This window comes from Macaca fascicularis, chromosome 2 (genome assembly GCF_037993035.2).
Source record: "Macaca fascicularis isolate 582-1 chromosome 2, T2T-MFA8v1.1".
NCBI lineage: Eukaryota > Metazoa > Chordata > Mammalia > Primates > Cercopithecidae > Macaca > Macaca fascicularis.
The window spans coordinates 1,918,062-1,936,680 of NC_088376.1; the positions used below are offsets into that span (position 1 = coordinate 1,918,062).

General features: G+C 44.9%; 1 protein-coding gene across 1 annotated transcript; it reads right to left on the bottom strand.

Moving 5' to 3' along the window:
- Nucleotides 1–5,786: 5,786 nt before the first annotated feature.
- SMCO1 (single-pass membrane protein with coiled-coil domains 1) lies at nucleotides 5,787–12,036 on the bottom strand. Its single transcript, XM_005545279.5, has 3 exons — nucleotides 11,851–12,036; nucleotides 7,608–7,757; nucleotides 5,787–6,737 (listed from the first exon to the last, which is right to left on the bottom strand). Exons 1-3 carry the CDS (start codon nucleotides 11,898–11,900, stop codon nucleotides 6,293–6,295), a joined length of 645 nt encoding a protein of 214 aa, XP_005545336.3. The 5' UTR covers nucleotides 11,901–12,036; the 3' UTR covers nucleotides 5,787–6,292.
- Nucleotides 12,037–18,619: the final 6,583 nt, after the last annotated feature.

Genomic DNA, 18,619 nt, shown 5'->3' on the forward strand with positions numbered 1-18,619 from the left:
AATCGCTTTAACCCAGGAGGCGGAGGTTGCACTGAGCCGAGATCGCGCCGCTGCACTCCAGCCTGGTCGACAGCGAGACTCTGGCTTAAAAAAAAAAAAAAAAAAAGGCTGGGCGCGGTGGGTCACGCCTGTAATCCCAGCACTTTGGGAGGCCGAGGCAGGCGGATCACAAGGCCAGGAGATCGAGACCATCCTGGCTAACACGGTGAAACACCGTCTCTACTTTAAAAAAAAAAAAAAAATATATATATATACATACACACACACAAAATAAAATAGCCGGGCGAGGTACACACACACAAAATAAAATAGCCGGGCGAGGTGGCGGGCGCCTGTAGTCCCAGCTACTTGGGAGGCGGAGGCAGGAGAATGGCGTGAACCCGGGAGGCGGAGCTTGCAGTGAGCCGAGATCGCGCCACTGCACTCCAGCCTGGGAGACAGCGAGACTCTGGCTTAAAAAAAAAAAGGCTGGGCGAGGTGGGTCACGCCTGTAATCCCAGCACTTTGGGAGGCTGAGGCGGGAGGATCACAAGGTGAGGAGATCGAGACCATCCTGGCTCACAGGGTGAAACACCGTGTCTACTTAAAAAAAAATATATATATATACACACACACACACACACACACACACACACACACACACACACACACACACACACACACACACATATATACACACACACACAAAATAAAATAGCCGGGCGAGGTGGCGGGCGCCTGTAGTCCGAGCTACTCGGGAGGCTGAGGCAGGAGAATGGCGGGAACCCGGGAGGCGGAGCTTGCAGTGAGCCAAGATCGCGCCACTCACTCCAGCCTGGGCGACAGAGTGAGACTTCCTCTCAAAAAACTTTAAAAAATTTTAAAAAGCCGAACAGTAATACTTGCCTCAGTACCCTTGTGAGTACGTTTTTGTTTCTATTGATTTGTAAGGTAGCCGCTTAGGTCGCTTTCCAAAATTCTTTAAAAAGCATCTCCAAGAAATATTGTGGTCAGAGAATCCAGAAACCTGGGACAATTTAACACCCACTTACGCTTCCTTCTGTATGGCCCAGACACTTAAAGTCTGCAGCCGGAGTAGGTTGCTTTAGAATTGCCTTCCCTTCTGAAAGGGCCTGAGGCCCTTTGGCTTGGGCAACAAACCTCAAGGCTATCTCAGTCCCAGAGCTTAGATGTTGTTCATGGGCATCATTTAGATAATATATAGTTTTTTAAGTTTCAACAATCAAAATTCTACAAAGGAGATTAACAAGAATATAATTTCACATTTTATGCATGTTGAAGTAAGTAACCACGCTGGGCCGGCCTGAGGCTTTTATGATTTGTTTTAGAGTTGGTGTGCTGGGCCCCGAGGTTTTTTCTGTTTTGTTTTAGAATTAGGCTTTTACATCGTTTGAACCCAGGAGGCGGAGGTTGCAATGAGCCAAGATCACCCCGAGCCAAGATCACCCCGATGCACTCCAGCCTGGGGGACAGAATGAGACTCGTCTCAAAAAAAAAAAAAAAAAAAGGTGAGACTCGTTTTGAAAAAAAAAAAAAAGCCAGACACGGTGGCTCATGCCTGTACTCCCAGCACTTTGGGAGGCTGAGGCAGGCGGATCACTTGAGACCAGGAGTTCAAGACCAGCCTAGCCAACATAGTGAAACCCCCGTCCTTACCAAAACTACAAAAATTAGCTGGGCATTGTGGCAAGTGCCTGTAATTCCAGTTACTCAGGAGACTGAGACAGGAGAATCGCTAAACCTGGGAGGCAGAGGCTGCAATGAGCCGAGATTGTGCCACTGCACTCCAGCCTGGGGGACAGAGCAAAATTCCACCTCAAAAAATACAAATAAATAAATAAATAAAAGAATTGGGGACTCACTGTTTTGTCCAGGCTGGACTACAACTCCAGAGTTCCAGGGATTCTTTTGCCTCAGCCTCTGGAGTAGCTGGGTCTAGAGCTTGCAACGCCATATCCAGCTCCAGACCTGTATTTTTTGACGGAATATTCAATCGGTGTGAAGGAAGAGAAAAGAAAATCACTGTGCATGAAATCAGACTTTAAGTTGTTTTGAGACTGCTGAGAGCATTCAGGCTGGGTAGAGGAATGGTTTCCAGGTTGAGAAAAACAAGGAGACATGGGTCCTTGGTAGAAATCTTTGGGAGCTTTTATTTCAATGTGGGTTCAGAAGCCTGTTACTGTCTGTGATAGCTCACACCTGTAATCTCAGCACTTTGGAAGACCAAGGTGGGAAGATCACTGGAGCCCAGGAGTTCAGGTCCAGCCTGGGCAACATAGTGAGACCTGTCTCTACAAAAAAATTAAAAAAATCACTGGATGTGCTGGCTTACGCTTGTACTCTCAGCTACTCTGGTGGCTGAGGTGGGAGGATCACTTGAGCCCAGGGGGTCAAGGCTGCAGTGAGCGGTGATCATACCACTGCACTCCAGCCTGGGTGACAGAGCAAGACCCTGTCTCAAAAAAAAGAAAAAAAAAAGAAACCTGGGACTGTCATCCAGTTGTCTACAGTATCAGTCCCTTAGCTTGGAATTTCAGGCTCGTTTTCTGTTCATTTGTTTTTTTGAGACAGCTCCTCATTCTGTCGCCCAGGTTGGATTGCGGTGGTGTAATCTCAGCTCACTGCAACCTCCACCTCCTGGGTTCAAGCGATTCTCATGCCTCAGCCTCCCAAGTAGCTGCAATTACAGGCGCATGCCGTGTAATACCACGTGCATTGTAATACCATGCCTGGCAAATTTTTGTATTCTTAGTAGAGATGGGGTTTCACCATGTTGGCCATGCTGGTCTCAAACTCCTGACCTCAGGTGATCCACCCACTTTGGCCTTCCAAAGTGCTGGGATTACAGGAGTGAGCCACTGCACCCAGCCTTCAGGCTTCCTAATATGTCCACAACGTGCTTTTCCCATGGAATCTCCCATTATTCTTTTAAACATGCAACTGTGATTTATTCTCTGTCATCCATACGTTTTGCTTTCATGACATTGCTTTCTCGGTTCATCCTAAATGGGTTACTTTATGGCTGTGCCTACTTCAAACATCAATTTGGTGGCTCACACCTATAATCCCAGCACTTTGGGAGGCAAAGGCGGGCAGAACACGAGGTCAGGAGTTCCAGACCAGCCTGGCCAATATGGTGAGGCTCCATCTCTACTAAAAATACAAAAATTAGCTGGGCGTGGTAGCAGTTGCCTGTAATCCCAGCTACTCGGGAGGCTGAAGCAGAAGAATTGCTTGAACCCGGGAGGCAGAGGTTGCAGTGAGCCCAGATCACACCACTGCACTCCAGCCTGGGTTGACAGAGCACGACTCCATCTCAAAAAAAAAAAAAAATTCACTTCTTCCAGAGTGCACTTTTTTTTTTTTTGTTTTTTTTTTTTTTTTTGTTGAGACAGAGTCTTGCTTTGTCGCCCAGCCTGGAGTGCAGTGGCTGGATCTCAGCTCACTGCAAGCTCCGCCTCCCGGGTTCACGCCATTCTCCTGCCTCAGCCTCTTGAGTAGCTGGGACTACAGGCGCCCGCCACCTCGCCCGGCTAGGTTTTTGTATTTTTTAGTAGAGACAGGGTTTCACCATGTTAGCCAGGATGGTCTCGATCTCCTGACCTTGTGATCCGCCCGTCTCGGCCTCCCAAAGTGCTGGGATTACAGGCTTGAGCCACCGCGCCCGGCCCTCAGAGTGCACTTTTATGTACAATTTAATGCACTTCCCACCACCAGTGATGCCCCTTTTCTAAATTCACCCAATCATATATTGCCCAGTGATACTGATTTTTATTGCAGTTTTACTATTGAACTCCTAGATTTTGATTTCTATCTTCAGGTGCTTCTGTCTTGTGTAATGGATATATTTCATGTACTTCCTCAGATTTCCTTTGCCTTGTTTGTTTTCTGTACCCATAATCATTTGCTCTGCTTGTGGCTCACCAGTTGCATTTCTGGAATCTCTGGCTTCTCCTGCCACTTCTGAACAATGCAGGAGCTGACTTCTCAGTGGCTGCTAGGGCCTGGGTAATGCATGCTGGGAGTATGGGGGGGGTCACTCCCCATGGAGTAACTTTTGCCAGCTGAAACCAATGGACTGAGTAAGCACAATACTTAAATTCCCTTTTCTCCTTCCTTCCGAGGATGCGAGGATGGTTTCTCCAGTGTGTCTGGAGACAGGCAAGACTGAGTGAGTGTACCTGCTGACAAAGCTGCTGTGTCTCTTCTGGCTCATTTTCAAGGCGGGGCCAGCAAGGTAACACATCACCATGTATTACTTCACATCCTCCTCTACCTAACTTCCTTCCAGCTTTATTCACTCTGGCTGTCCTGAATTTGTGCCTCCCAAATAAAGCACTGGCACTTAATCTTTACCTCGAGGGCAGGATCCACATTTTTAATGTTTCTGTTATCCACAGCACCTAGTACATGGCATTTGGTATTCAATAAATATTATAAATAAATGGTCAAGATGTAAGAATCCCCTTTCTGGTATAAATAACTGTGGTACTTCATTAGAGAACAAATACACATTAAGATACAATTTATAGTATCTCATGATGTATATTTTAGGTGTTTTGTGTTTTGATTTATGAAAATAGAGATGAGGTCTCACTATTGTTACAGCTCTTTTACTCCTGAATTTGATGAGTTCTGAGTTCTTGTCCCATGACTGAGAAGAATGAGGTACACAGACACTGGAGAGTGAGTAAGGCAGAGTAGAATTTACTGAGTGACAGAAAGCCTCTTGACAGTGAGAGGGTACCCGATGGTGGGTTGCTGGCCACGAGCCTGAGTCTATGGGTTTTTGTGGGCTAGAAATGGACAAGTGCATGCTGATTGATCTGTGGCTATGCTTGAAAAAGCACCATTCAGAAATAGGCACGATAGTATAGAGGACCAATTGGGGAAGGGTAGGTATGTGTAAAATAGGTGAAGGATAAGGACCAATCAGAAGAGAGGGTACCAGATGAGAATGGGAGCTCTCAGTCTGGTTCATGGATCTATCCGGAACTCATAGCTTGGTTTTCAGGCTTTAAACTGTCCTTGGCTTGTGTGGGGAAAAGAAAGAGATCAGCCTGTTACTGTGTCTATATAGAAAGAAGTAGACATAAGAGACTCCATTTTGTTCTGTATTTGAGATGCTGTTAATCTGTGACCCTACCCCCAACCTTGTCCTTGCAAGAGACATGTGCTGTGGTAACTCAAGGTTTAATGGATTTTGGGCGTGCAGGGTGTGTCTTTGTTCCTAGAAAAGCTAGGTATTGTCCAAGGTTTATCCCCATGTGCTAGGATGAAACAATGTTGCTAAAAGGTTTATCTCAAGGCACAGGATTTTCCTTTAAACTTATTCATGTCACAGAGATCCTTGTTCTTATGTCTTACTGCTAATTTCCTCCCTAAAAACGATCCTATTGTCCTGCCACTCCCTTATCTTTAAGATGATAAAGATAATTATCTATAAATACTAAGGGAACTCAGAGGCCGGTGCCGGCGTGGGTCCTCTGTAAGCTGAGCGCCGGTCCCCTGGGCCCCCGCTTTTCTTTCTCTATACTTTGTCTCTGTGTCTTATTTCTTTTCTCAAGTCTCTCGTTCCACCTAACGAGAAACACCCACAGGTGTGGAGGGGCAGGCCACCCCTTCAGCTTGAAGGTTGAGTTTCACCAGGGACCCATCCCTGTCTGCCTAGGAATTTACCTGCCTCCTATTGCTATCACTATGTTTCCCAAGCTGGTTTCAAACCCCTGAGCTCAAGTGATCCTCCTACCTTGACCTCCTAAGATGCTTGGATTAGAGGCATGAGCCACCATGTCCAGCCTTATTTATTTTTTAAATAGGTAATACACATTCACATGGTTCAAAATTGAAAATGTACAAAATGGATTAACAGTGAAAAGACCTCCTCTTATCTTTGACCCCTAGCCTCTTAACTTTCTTTCCTGACAACTAATGTTATCACTTTCTTGTGTATCTCTGCAGAAGTTTATGGATATATAAACTAATATGCATTATATATATGCATATATATATATTTGATTTTGCACCTTTTTTCCACTTAGCAATATATATTGGAAATAAACATTTGAAAAGAACAATACATTTGGTGATAACTTCATATCATTACACAAAGAGCTTCTTCATTCTTTTGTATGGCTACACAGAAAGCATCTATTGTATCCATTTGCCATAATTTATTTCACATCCCCTCACTCTTTGCTATAAAAATAAGGCTGTAATACATTGTGCATACTTTTGGCCATTTCCAAGATGAATTACTGGAGGTGGAATCACCGGGTCATAGGGTAGCAGGTTAGGTTTTGACGGATGGTATCGACTCTTTGAGGGGCGACTTTTGCTCTTCAGGGGTCCTGACTGCTTTCCCCTTCTCAATTACCTGCACAGCCCTCAGCAAACTGTCCTGCAGAGCCTGGTTCTCTACCATGTGAGTGATCAGGAGCGTGATGTCCCTGAGGCACATCTGCCTCGCTTTGTCAGTATAGTGTTCTGCCTTGTTACCGTGTGCAATAAAGAAGGTACAAAGTGCTGTGACGTCTCCTTCTTGCAGCCCGCACTCCTCCAGAACGGAATCCCATACAACTCTAATGCGCTCGTTCTTAACTTTTCGTCTGAGTACAGAGGCTAAGGTTGGAAGACCTCTCACCAGGTCTGGCAGCTTCTCAAGCACACGAGTATGTAAGCAGGTAAGTACTTCAATGACGTAGCTGTATAAAATATTCAATTCCATTGAAGTGAACCTACAAAAAATATGGAGAGCTTCTTAAGCAGTCAAAAATATATAGAAACAGAAAATGAATTCTTTTAGGATTAACTCAATATGAACCCACTAGGAGAACCAGCTGTTGTAATTTAGAAAATATTTACTTTAGAATTTAAATTCAAATTCAAATACTTACCTTTTTTTTTTTTTGTTTTAAAGAGATGGGGTCTCACTTCGTTGCCCAGGCTGTTCTCGAACTCCTGAGCTCAAGTGATCCTGTTGCCTCGGCTTCCCAGAGTGCTGGGATTAAAGGCATGAGCCATCATGCCCTGCCAATACTTACTTTAGAATTAATGCAGATAGGCTGGGCACAGTGGCTCACTCCTGTAATCCCAGCACTTTGGGAGGCTGAGATGGGTGGATCACCTGAGGTCAGGAGTTTGAGACTAGCCTGGCCAACATGGTGAAATCCGTCTCTACTGAAAATACAAAACTTAGCTGAGTGTTGTGATGCACGCTTGTAATGGTAGCTAATCAGGAGGCTGAGGTAGGAGAATGGCTTGAACCCGGGAGGTGGAGGTTCCAGTGAGCTGAGATTGCCCCACTGCACTCCAACCTGGGTGACAGAGCAAGACTCCGTCTCAAAAAAAAAAAAAAGATAGAAAAAGAAAAAGAAATTAATGCAAATAAGGCTTTGGCAAGCAAGAGACCCTGTGATGAGATATGTACCATAGTTCCTGGCATATAAAGAGATGCGCAAATTAATCTTTTTTAAAAAACATAACCTAAGAAAATGTAATTGCTTTACAATCCATTGTGGGAAAGATACTAAAAAATTCAATTTTGGAATGACCACTGGAAGCTCTCAAAGCCACAGAATCCCACTGATTTCTCAACTGATACTCACTCGAGTGCCCGAACTGCTGTCCACATCTCATCTTGGGCTGCTTGGCTTGCCAGAGTCTTACTATGATGCTCGAATTTCTGCATCAGGTTATCCTTGGTGAAGTCTAGTTCTCTGAACTGTGCTTCTAACGCTTGGAGTTTGTGGTCTACTCTATAGGATAACAGAATCAAGGGTTAGTTTAGGTTACAGGACAAAACTAAGGTTTTGCTTTAAGCTGAGGCTCTAGTACATTATTTACAACCACTACCAAATTTGGATAACTTTTTTTTAACTTTTACTTTAAACTATGAAGGGAAAATGGGTAGCTATTTGAATTTGAAAGTTTCAACAAAAAAGGTTCCATTTGCCATTCTCTCTAGCCACCATCCTTGTCCTTTCATCCCATATATTGCAAACCTTTGAACTATCTAATTACTTGAATTGCCTGTCATGTCTTGTTTTTGTATTATACCTTACGCTTTATTTGTTTATGTATGTATGTATTTATTTTATAATACAGAGTCTCACTCTGTTACCCAAACTGGAGTGCCGTGGCACAATCACTATCTCCCAGGCTCAAGTGATCTTCCCACCTCAGCCTCCTGAGTAGCTAGGACTATAGTTGTGTGCCACCATACCTGGCTAATTTTTAAAAAATATTTTTTTGTAGAGACCAGGAATTGCTATGTTTGGCTGGTCTTGAACACCTGGGCTCCAGTGATCCACCTGTCTTGGCCTCCCAAAGTACTGGGATTACAGGCATGAGCCACCATGCCCGGGCTATATCTTATGCATTAAAGAATATTTTATGTAAGCATTACTTTGGTGTTCACAGCAACCACAAAAAGTAAAGCAGTCATTTTTACTATTTTACTATTAAAGAAATTGAGTCTCAAGAGGATTGAGACCTAATGTCATAAAGTTAGCTAGTGCTGAGACCAGTATATAATATGGTGACTTTTTCTACCCTCTTCTAGTTGTCCAACTCTTATCCTTTCTTCCAGAATCAGCTCAAATCCACTGCCTTGTTAAATTCCCCTTCTACCTGGTGATCTCCTTGCCCGCCTACTTCTCGCTTACAAGTAATGCCTCTGTGAACCCATCTCCCCACCTCCTGCTTTACTATTAGGGTTAGCCTTTCATTAACTAAACTGTAAGTTCTTAGAGGGAAGGAATCAGAGACTATTTCTTAGATACCTTTATGCCTGTCTCCCAATACCCAGCAAAGGTCTTACACTGTAATAAAAGTTTTCCTGTATGATTGGCATCTTTGATGTGAATGAAATGATGAGTTTTGTAACTCAAAATGAAGATTTGAGTAGCTCTGAACAGCCGTGACCATCAGAGGGTGCTGTGGCACCAGCATTATGTCTAATTAATCACAGAGACTGGAGGACACACCTCACTTGTCTGAGCCACCTAGATTGTCATTATGAGGGAAGTGATGAGTCAACACACACGCTACTTCTCTGAGCTTCCGTGTCCCCAGTGACCCGAATACCTTTGTGACTGCCCAGCATTCTATGCTTGATCATCTTTTATTCTTGGTTCTGAATTTCTCTCAAGGCTAATTCTCCTTCAGGTATTACATCTCTCCTAAGCTTTAAACCTGTATTTTCTTTTCTTTTCTTTTTTTTTTTTTGAGATGGAGTCTCGCTCTATCACCCAGGCTGGAGTGCAGTGGCACAATCTTGGCTCACTGCAACCTCTGTCTCCCGGATTCAAGCAATTCTCCTGCCTCAGTCTCCCAAGTAGCTGGGACTACAGGCGCCACCACACCCGGCTAATTTTTGTATTTTCTTTTTTTTTTTTTTTTTTTTGAGACGGAGTCTCGCTGTGTCTCCCAGGCTGGAGTGCAGTGGCGTGATCTCGGCTCACTGCAAGCTCCGCCTCCCGGGTTCACGCCATTCTCCCGCCTCAGCCTCCCAAGTAGCTGAGACTACAGGCGCCCGCCACCACACCCGGCTAGTTTTTTGTATTTTTAGTAGAGACGGGGTTTCACCATGTTAGCCAGGATAGTCTCGATCTCCTGACCTCGTGATCCACCCGCCTCGGCCTCCCAAAGTGCTGGGATTACAGGCTTGAGCCACCGCGCCCGGCCTAATTTTTGTATTTTCAGTAGAGATGGGGTTTTGCCATGTTGGCCAGGCTGGTCTCAAACTCCTGACCTCAGGTGATCCGCCCGCCCAGCCTCCCAAAGTGCTGGGATTACAGGCATGAGCCACCATGCCCGGCCTAGACCTGTATTTTCAATATGTTTTGTGCATCTCCACAAAGATGGAAATGTCAAACTCAACTCTCCTAAGCTTAACCTACTAATACCTCCCCCATCTTCAGAAATTACTGTGAAGAAATGTCAACTGCTTTACACATAGATAAAACTCAGTATAAAATGTTCATTTTGTAGGAATAAAAGCCTGTGTGACCTAATATGCCTGCAATTTCTGTCTACAAGGCAAAACCATGTGATTTGAGCTGGGTGCAGTGGCTCACACCTGTAATCCCAGCACTTTGGGAGGTCAAGGCGGGAGGATCACTTTAGTCCAGGAGTTTGAGACCAGCTTGGGCAACATAGTGAGTCCTCATCTCTACAAAAAATAAAAAATTAGCCTAGTGTGGTGGTGTGTGCACTTGTGGTCCCAGCTACTGGGGAGGCTGAGGTATGAGAATTGCTTGAGCCCAGGAGGCCAAGGCTGCAGTGAGCTGTGATGATGCCACTGCACTCAGCTTGGGCAACACAGTGAGACCCTGTGTCAAAAAAAAAGTCATTTGGCATATACTATTTGTATTAACTTCTAGACCTTTAAGACTATATTGCTTATAGGTCATCTGTAGTTTGAATCTTAGAAAGTAATTCTAGCTTGTCAATCAGTATAAAAATGTACAGTTGCAGTTCTTCGGAATCCTCTCACCAAAGGACAGTCCCAGGCCATTCCACAAAAATCTAAACCAACATGCAAATCTGAGCGCAGGCTGTTTTGTTTTGTTTTGTTTGACTACAGTTCCCTAGTCCCGTTAATGACCTCACCATCCAACCAATTCCTTGAACTAGAAATCTCAGAATAATTCTCAACTTTTCTTCTTTCCCCAATTTATGTCTCTCTAACCCATTCCTGCCTCTCCATCTCCACTAAATGAGTTTCTCATCATCTTTCACTAGGACTCAAGATTACAGTAGCCTAACTGGACCCCTGTTTTCCATTTCCCATCCATCCTCCAGACACATTCTTCTAAAACACAATTCCGATTCTGTACCTCAGCTGATTACAAATGGTTGACGTTATCCTGGCTTGCCCAGTGGTCTACTCAGAGGCAAATTGGATCTCTTCGGCAGGAAAGCCAAGGACCTTTGCCCTTTGCTCCTGTCTTCCGCCAGTCCCCTCACCCATCCTAGTCACCAACACATGAGACATCTCTTGTCATTGCTCGGATACATCATGTGGTTCCAGGCTTACATATGGCACATACCCACTGTTTCCTCAGCCTAGAATTCCTTCCCATATTTTTCTCCCTCATAAGCTCCTACTTGCACTTTAAGATCCAGCTTAAATGACCCTATATGAAGAGTTCCTTTCTCTAGTGTCAAGGGCAAAATTGGTTGATCCTCCCTTCATATTTGCACAGATCTTTAGGAACATCACCGTTGAAAGGTCAGTCACATTAAATTGTAAATATTTTTCAAACTTTTCTCTTTCCTACAGGTTGTGAGCTCCTTTTACCTTTTTTTGTAAATCGAATTTAGCGCATGCATACATTCAATGGCGTTACTGCACCTGGGAGCAGACTTTTCTTTATTGTTAATTTACATAGGTTTGGGCCTGGAAGACTTAAACCACTGTCATAGAGATGGAATTCTTTTTTTGGACGGAGTCTCACTCTGTTGCCAGGCTGGAGTGCAGTGGCGCGATCTCAGCTCACTGCAACCTCTGCCTCCCGGGTTCAAGTGATTCTCCTGCTTCAGCCTCCCGAGTAGCTGGGACTACAGGTGCCCGCCACCATGCCCGCCTAATTTTTGTATTTTTAGTAGAGGCAGGGTTTCACCATGTTAGCCAGTATGGTCTTGATCTCTTGACTTTGTGATCTGCCCACCTCAGCCTCCCAGTGTGCTGGGATTATAGGCGTGAGCCACGGCGCCAACCATAGAGACAGAATTCTAATGAGCACGTCTGTAGTTCTTTGTTTATTTCTATTCTTCATTCTTCTCTTACCGATCTTCCCAGAATAGCAGACCCATGCTTGCTCCCTCCCTATAGCCCTCAGCAACCTTTTCATTGCCTCCTTCAAGGATATCAGGGTTGTGGTTTCATTGTTCATCTTCTTAAGGCAAAAGGAAAGAAAACAAAAACAAAGCAAAACAAAAAAGCAATAAATGTTTGAATCCAGAATTTTCTGCTGTCTTCCTCTCAGCAACAGGCAGCAGTATCATGAGCACTCAATCTACACTCTGCCTGAAAGGTCACTCAGTACAAGAAGCTTTTAATAGCTTGCACATCCAAATATAGTTTCAAAGAACTGATCCTGTGAACACAGGTGTCCTGGAATGCACTACCACATTCGCGTTTGAAAACTGAACCATAGTACATCAACATAGAGCAACAACCATGTATAATTATGACTCTGTGTACATGACTGTAATATATATACAGATACATTAATGTAACATACAGGATTAAGTTACATGGAAATGTTACTGTCATATTTTAACAGCTTCATTATTCAATTACAACCTAAATTAGGTTTAAAGAGTGCCCCAGATCTTTTATGATGATGGTATCAAAGCAAAAAACCTAACCATCATTAGAAACTACTAAATGCTTGTTATGGCTGGGCATGGCGGCTCACTCCTGTAATCCCAGCCCTTTGGGAAGCCAAGGTGGAAGGATTGCTTGAGCCCAGGAGTTCAAGACCAGCCTGGGCCACAGAGCGAGACTATCTCCACAAAAAATACAAAATTAGCCAGGAGTGGTGGTGCACACCTGTAGTCCCAGCTACTCAAGAGGCTGAAGTGGCAGGACTGCTTGAGCCCAGGAGTTTGAAGCTGCAGTGAGCTATGATCATGCCACTGCACTCCAGCCTGGGCAAGAGAATATATATATACATTAGAGAGAGAAAGAGAGACAGACACAGAGAGAGAGAGCTTCTAGTATTAGATTAGGAATTGAATATAAATACGGAAATAAAATAGGACTCCTGTTTTCATGAGATTTAAAATCTAATTGGGAAGATAGAATATATCCTTAAATAGAAAATGTATATGGGATGTGTGCTAAGTACATAGAGACCATAAAAATAATAGAAGATGGGAGACTAAGTCACTGAAATCATGGGTCGTTGGGGAAATGCTCACACCGAAATTAGTACTTGCCTTGGCCTTAAAGGTCAAGGTCTTTGATTATCAGAGAAGAGCGTTAAGGGTGTTACAAACTGGAGACACTGGTGAGCAAAATCACAGAGGTGGCAAGGTAAATCATGTGTTCAGGAAACAATGAGTAGGTATGTTTTGAGCAAAAGATTCATATAAGAAAAAGAAAATAACCACACCATTTAAACTGGTAAGAGCGATGTCACGTATTTGTTCTTTCATTGAATACTTTATTCACTTATTCAATATTTACTGAACATCACAGATATTAACCGAATGGATAAAACCTACGAATGGATGAGCAGCATTATTCCAGGCACTGGTAATATAGTGATAAGTAAGGCGAAATCCTTGTCCTCAAGGGGCATGCTCACAGGGAGACAGCACATAAGGATTACAAGAGAGGGGATGCTTCTAGCTAGCCTGGTAAGTAGTTTGGACAAATGTGAGCCATTGGTTCTAGAAGATTAATCCAGGGCCGGGCGCAGTGGCTCACACCTGTAATCCCAACACTTTGGGAGGCCAAGGTGGGCAGATCACTTGAGGTCAGGAATTCAAGAACAGCCTGGCCAACATGGCACAACCCCATCTCTACTAAAAATACAAAATTTAGCTGGGCATGGTGGCACACACCTGTAGTCCCAGCTACTTGGGAGTCTGAGATAGGAGAATCACTTGAACCCAGGAGGTAGGGGTTGCAGTGAGTGGAGACAGCAATTGTGCCACTGCACTCCAGCCTGGGTGACACGGCAAGACTCCATCTCAAAAAAGAAAAAAAAAGAAAAAAGAAAAAAAAGAAAAGATGAGCCCGGGCGCGGTGGCTCACGCCTGTAATCCTAGCACTTTGGGAGGCCGAGGCGGGTGGATTACAAGGTCAGGAGATCGAGACCATCCTGGCTAACATGGTGAAACCCCGTCTCTACTAAAAATACAAAAAATTAGCCGGGCGTGGTGGCGGGCGCCTGTAGTCCCAGCTACTGGGAGGCTGAGGCAGGAGAATGGCGTGAACCCGGGAGGCGGAGCTTGCAGTGAGCCGAGATCGCGCCACCGCACTCCAGCCTGGGAGACAAAGTGAGACTCCTTCTCAAAAAAAAAAAAGAAAAGATGAATCTAGCAGTGATATTGTAGTATAATATGAAATATATTTGGTCTTTGTCCCCATTTCAGTCACAAAGCTCCTAAAACCCTGGGAATTTCCTGAGTGATAGGAGTGTCCTTTGTTATTCATAATGAGCCCCTTTTGATCACATGTGAGTTTATGCTAATGAGGTGATTTAGGGTGGTGCAACTAGATTAGCCTCCAGATGGGACTGGTCACTAGAAAGACCAAGTTATTATAGGTTGGAACTTTCAGAGCCACTCACCAACCTCTAGGAATTGGAATGAGTGAGCTGGAGATTAAGTTCCATAGAAACTCTTGGACAATGAGGTTTGATGAGCTCCTGTGGTGTCACAGAGAGGGTGTGGAAGTTCTACAGCACCCTCCCCCATACCTTCCTCTATGCATCTCTAACAGCACCCCCCATATCTTCACCTATACATATCTAACAGCATCTCCCCATCCCTTCCCCTATGCGTCTCTAAAACTGCCTGTTCATCTGTGTGGCATTCACATAGCCACACCTAGTCAAACCAATCCCCTGGGCTCTATGCGAATCAGACACCACCTCCTTGAGCCCTCCTGACATAACCAACTGTTTCTGCTAAAGGAGGTTATTCCATTTGAAGCCCTTCTCCCTCTGTTTGGGGGAGCTGTTCTCTTCCTTCTTGCCTATTAAACTTTCCACTCCTTAATCCACTCTATGTGTGTCTTTGTTGCTAATTTTTTTGGCATGTGACAAAGGACCCTGGGTATTTCTCCAGACAATGCAGCTGTATTACCACATTCAGCTAGTTTTTGTATTTTTAGTAGAGACGGGGTTTTGCCATGTTGATCAGGCTGGTCTCTAACTCCTGACCTCAAGTGATCCACCTGCCTCAGCCTCCCAAAGTGCTGGAGACAAAGGAGCCTGGCACAAGACAAAATACCCTGGGTATTTCCCTAGATAATGGAGCCATATCATTTTTGGGGGCTCATCCGGAATCCCAAGGTACAACATTCAATGGAGCGGTGAGTAGAGGAGTGGACTCAAAATCTGTCCTTTCATTCTGAGGCTCTTGGTCTCCATTTAAAAATCAAATCAAATCAATAACAAGCATCCATCAGCCAGTTAAAGACACGTTTAGTGTGGCTGCCATTCTTAGAGACTTGGATGTTAGGCTTACTGGGGAGAACATGGAGACTCCCCCGCAATACCCATGGGTCATTGGGCACGTTGGTCATGCTTCCAACCAGCTTCCTTTCATAAGGAAACCTAACCATGCCATGAGGCCAGGAAAAGTTCTGAAGCAATTGAGAATTTCTGGAGATGCACACCCTTGTATTATTCAAATGCTTCTGGACTGGACTCAACCTCCAATAGCCTGCCCACGTGTTGGTAAAGGATCCCCAGCTAGCTTCTTTTTCTGTCTGTGATCACTATGTCCTTTATTTTCTCTGTATGTCAAATGTGATGGAAGTTTTGCAGCCCAGGGAAGTAATCCTGTTAGGGAAGATCAGGAAACGCTGCAGTAACCATGGATATAGCTCAGGATCTTGCCATCTTCTAGGAACAGAGGGCCTCCTCTTTCCCCCACAGTGAGGTCACTCACTATTGCTCCTCTCACGAGCGCATGGTATTTCTAAGCCAACAGGGCCACCTCATGGGAATAGAAATCCCCTCCATAGGACACATTGTTGGTCCACTGTAGCTTCCCAATTTTTCCATTTTGCAGCTTTCTTTATGCTGCTTCTGTGAATGGGAAAATTCTATCCCAACAATTAGGAGTAAAATGTCCTCTGCAGCCAAATTTTAGTCCTGATACTGTCCCATCAGCAGGAAAATCACCATTAGGTCCTTTAGTCCCTTTAAGGCACCTATTCTGGCTCCAATTAAAACAGTACTTAGGCCGGGCGCGGTGGCTCAAGCCTGTAATCCCAGCACTTTGGGAGGCCGAGATGGGCGGATCACGAGGTCAGGAGATCGAGACCATCCTGGCTAACACGGTGAAACCCCGTCTCTACTAAGAAATACAAAAAATAGCCGGGCGAGGTGGCAGCGCCTGTAGTCCCAGCTACTCGGGAGGCTGAGGCCGGAGAATGGCGTGAACCCGGGAGGCGGAGCTTGCAGTGAGCTGAGATCCGGCCACTGCACTCCAGCCTGGGCTACAGAGCGAGACTCTGTTTCAAAAAAAAAAAAAAAAAAAAAAACAGTACTTAATTAGTAAGGGGATTTTTAAGTCCAGAAGTTAACCCAAACCATTTTCTAAGGGTAAATGCTTTAGCACGGGCCATAATAGCAGCCAATCTAGCACATTCCCTCTGTTAAAGGAGCCTTGCCTTATACATGTTTTTTTCCCAAGATCCATTTTCCAGGGAGGCACACAGATCACACAAGTCTAGGAAATAAAAGGGGAACAACACACAGAGAACTAGGACAGAGCGGGTATGCATGACTAATCTCATATTCTAGTTTCTCTGGTTCCATGGCTTGGAGGGTCACGCCTCCAACCGTGGGCGGCACATTTAACAAGGTGTCGGGACCCAGGAACCAAGGAGGGAAAACAGTCAGGGGGACGCTCCCACTGTCTTCCTTCTCCACGCTGGGTCACACACTGAAAGGAAGGAGACTAAAAGGATGACTTTTTCTCACTTCTTTTTCTAGATAGGAAACAGACCATCTATAACCTGCACTCCTCTGGAGTGCATTCTAAAGAGCTAGGACTCCTTCAACCCTGAGACTTTGAAGAAAAAGTGCCTCATATTCTATTGCACAAAGGCATGGTCTTCTTACCATCCTGGGGACAGACAAACCAACTGGAGGGGGCCTTGCTTTTAATATTATCCAACAATTAGATCTTTTCTGTAGACAGAAGGGCAAATGGTCTGAGGTCCCCTACGTATAGGTTTCCCTTGCCCTGCAAGACAACCCAGATCTTTACCAGCTTTGTACAATGGACCCAGTTCTTTTAGCAGCCATGGCAGGCAAACCCATAGGGAATAATTCCCCAGAGCTAAAGCAGATTCTAGAGGAGCAATCTAAGACAGCTATTGAATGTCCCAACTCTTCTAATCTCCCTCATCCAGAACTCCCTCCAATCATGCCATCCGCTCCTCCAGCTCCACCATCTTCAGTATCACCCACTTTACCCACTTCACTCTTAGCTCTGCAGGAAATGCCTGATGGAAATGGTGCTATGAAGGTTCATGTTCCCTTCTCATTACAGGATCTTAAGCAAATAAAGGGAGAGAGGCTGATTTTCTGATGACCCCCATAGGTATATAGAAACTTTCCAAAATTTAAATCAGGTGTTTGACCTCACGTGTTGCTCCTAAGTCAGATTCTCACTGCAGCTGAAAAGCAGGCAGTTCTTCAGGCAGCAGAAAAATATGGAGATGTGTAGGTGAAGGATTACCTATGTGCTGAGGCAAGAGACTGAAGGCACAAACAGTTTCAGTATAATAAAGAAAATAGTTAGAATAAGAATACTTATAATACAAATTAGATATAGAGATGATCATGGACATTATCAATCATTAGTATAAACATTATTAATCATTAGCTTTTTTTTTTTTTTTTTTTTTTTTTTGTTGAGATGGAGTCTTGCTCTGTCACCCAGGCTGGAGTGCTGTGGCTGGATCTCAGCTCACTGCAAGCTCCGCCTCCCGGGTTTACGCCATTCTCCTGCCTCAGCCTCCCAAGTAGCTGGGACTACAGGCGCCCGCCACCTCGCCTGGCTAGTTTTTTGTATTTTTTTAGTAGAGACAGGGTTTCACTGTGTTCGCCAGGATGGTCTCGATCTCCTGACCTTGTGATCCGCCCGTCTCGGCCTCCCAAAGTGCTGGGATTACAGGCTTGAGCCACCGCGCCCAGCCTCATTAGCTTTTAATATTACTCTTTGTTGTATTACTAATATAACCAAGGAATAACCGGCGGGTATAGGGTCAGGTGCTAAAAGGACATTGTGAGAAGTGACCTAGAAGGCAAGAGGTGAGCCTTCTGTCACATCCGCATAAGGGCCATTTGAGGGCTCCCTGGTCAAGCGGTAACACCAGTGCCTGGGAAGACACCCATTACTTAGCAGACTGCGAAAGGGAGTCTCCCTTTCCTTGGAGAAGTCAGGGAACACTCTGCTCCACCACCTTCTTGTGGGAGGCTGGATATTATTCAGGCCTGCCCGCCAGTCATCCGGAGGCCTTAACCCCTCCCTGTGGTGCTGTGCTTCAGTGGTCACACTCCTTGTCCACTTTCATGTTCCTCCCGTACTCCTGGTTCCCCTTTGAAGTTAGTAGTAGATAGCAGTAGAAGAAATAGTGAAAGACGTAAAACCTTTGATCTTTCTTATAGGTGCATAGAAGAAAATGCTGATGTATGCTGCCTTCCCTCTCTGCTTCAGCTACCTAAAAGGGAAGGGCCCCCTGTCCCATGATCACATGACTTGCTTGACCTTATCAATCACTTGGACAACTCACCCTCTTTACCCTGCCCCCTTGTCTTGTATACAGTAAATATCAGCATGCTCAGCTATTTGGGGCCACTACTGGTCTCCACGTCTTGGTGGTAGTGGTCCCCCCGGCCCAGCTGTTTTCTCT

Excerpts from the sequence above, each read along its gene's own strand:
- SMCO1 (XM_005545279.5), bottom strand. The coding sequence starts at position 11,900 with ATGAACAATGAAACCACAACCCTGATATCCTTGAAGGAGGCAATGAAA. Across the intron at positions 7,758-11,850 it reads TTGAAGGAGGCAATGAAAAG|AGTAGACCACAAACTCCAAG; the intron begins GTTGCTGAGGGC and ends GTTATCCTATAG. Across the intron at positions 6,738-7,607 it reads ACAGCAGTTCGGGCACTCGA|GTTCACTTCAATGGAATTGA; the intron begins GTGAGTATCAGT and ends TATTTTTTGTAG.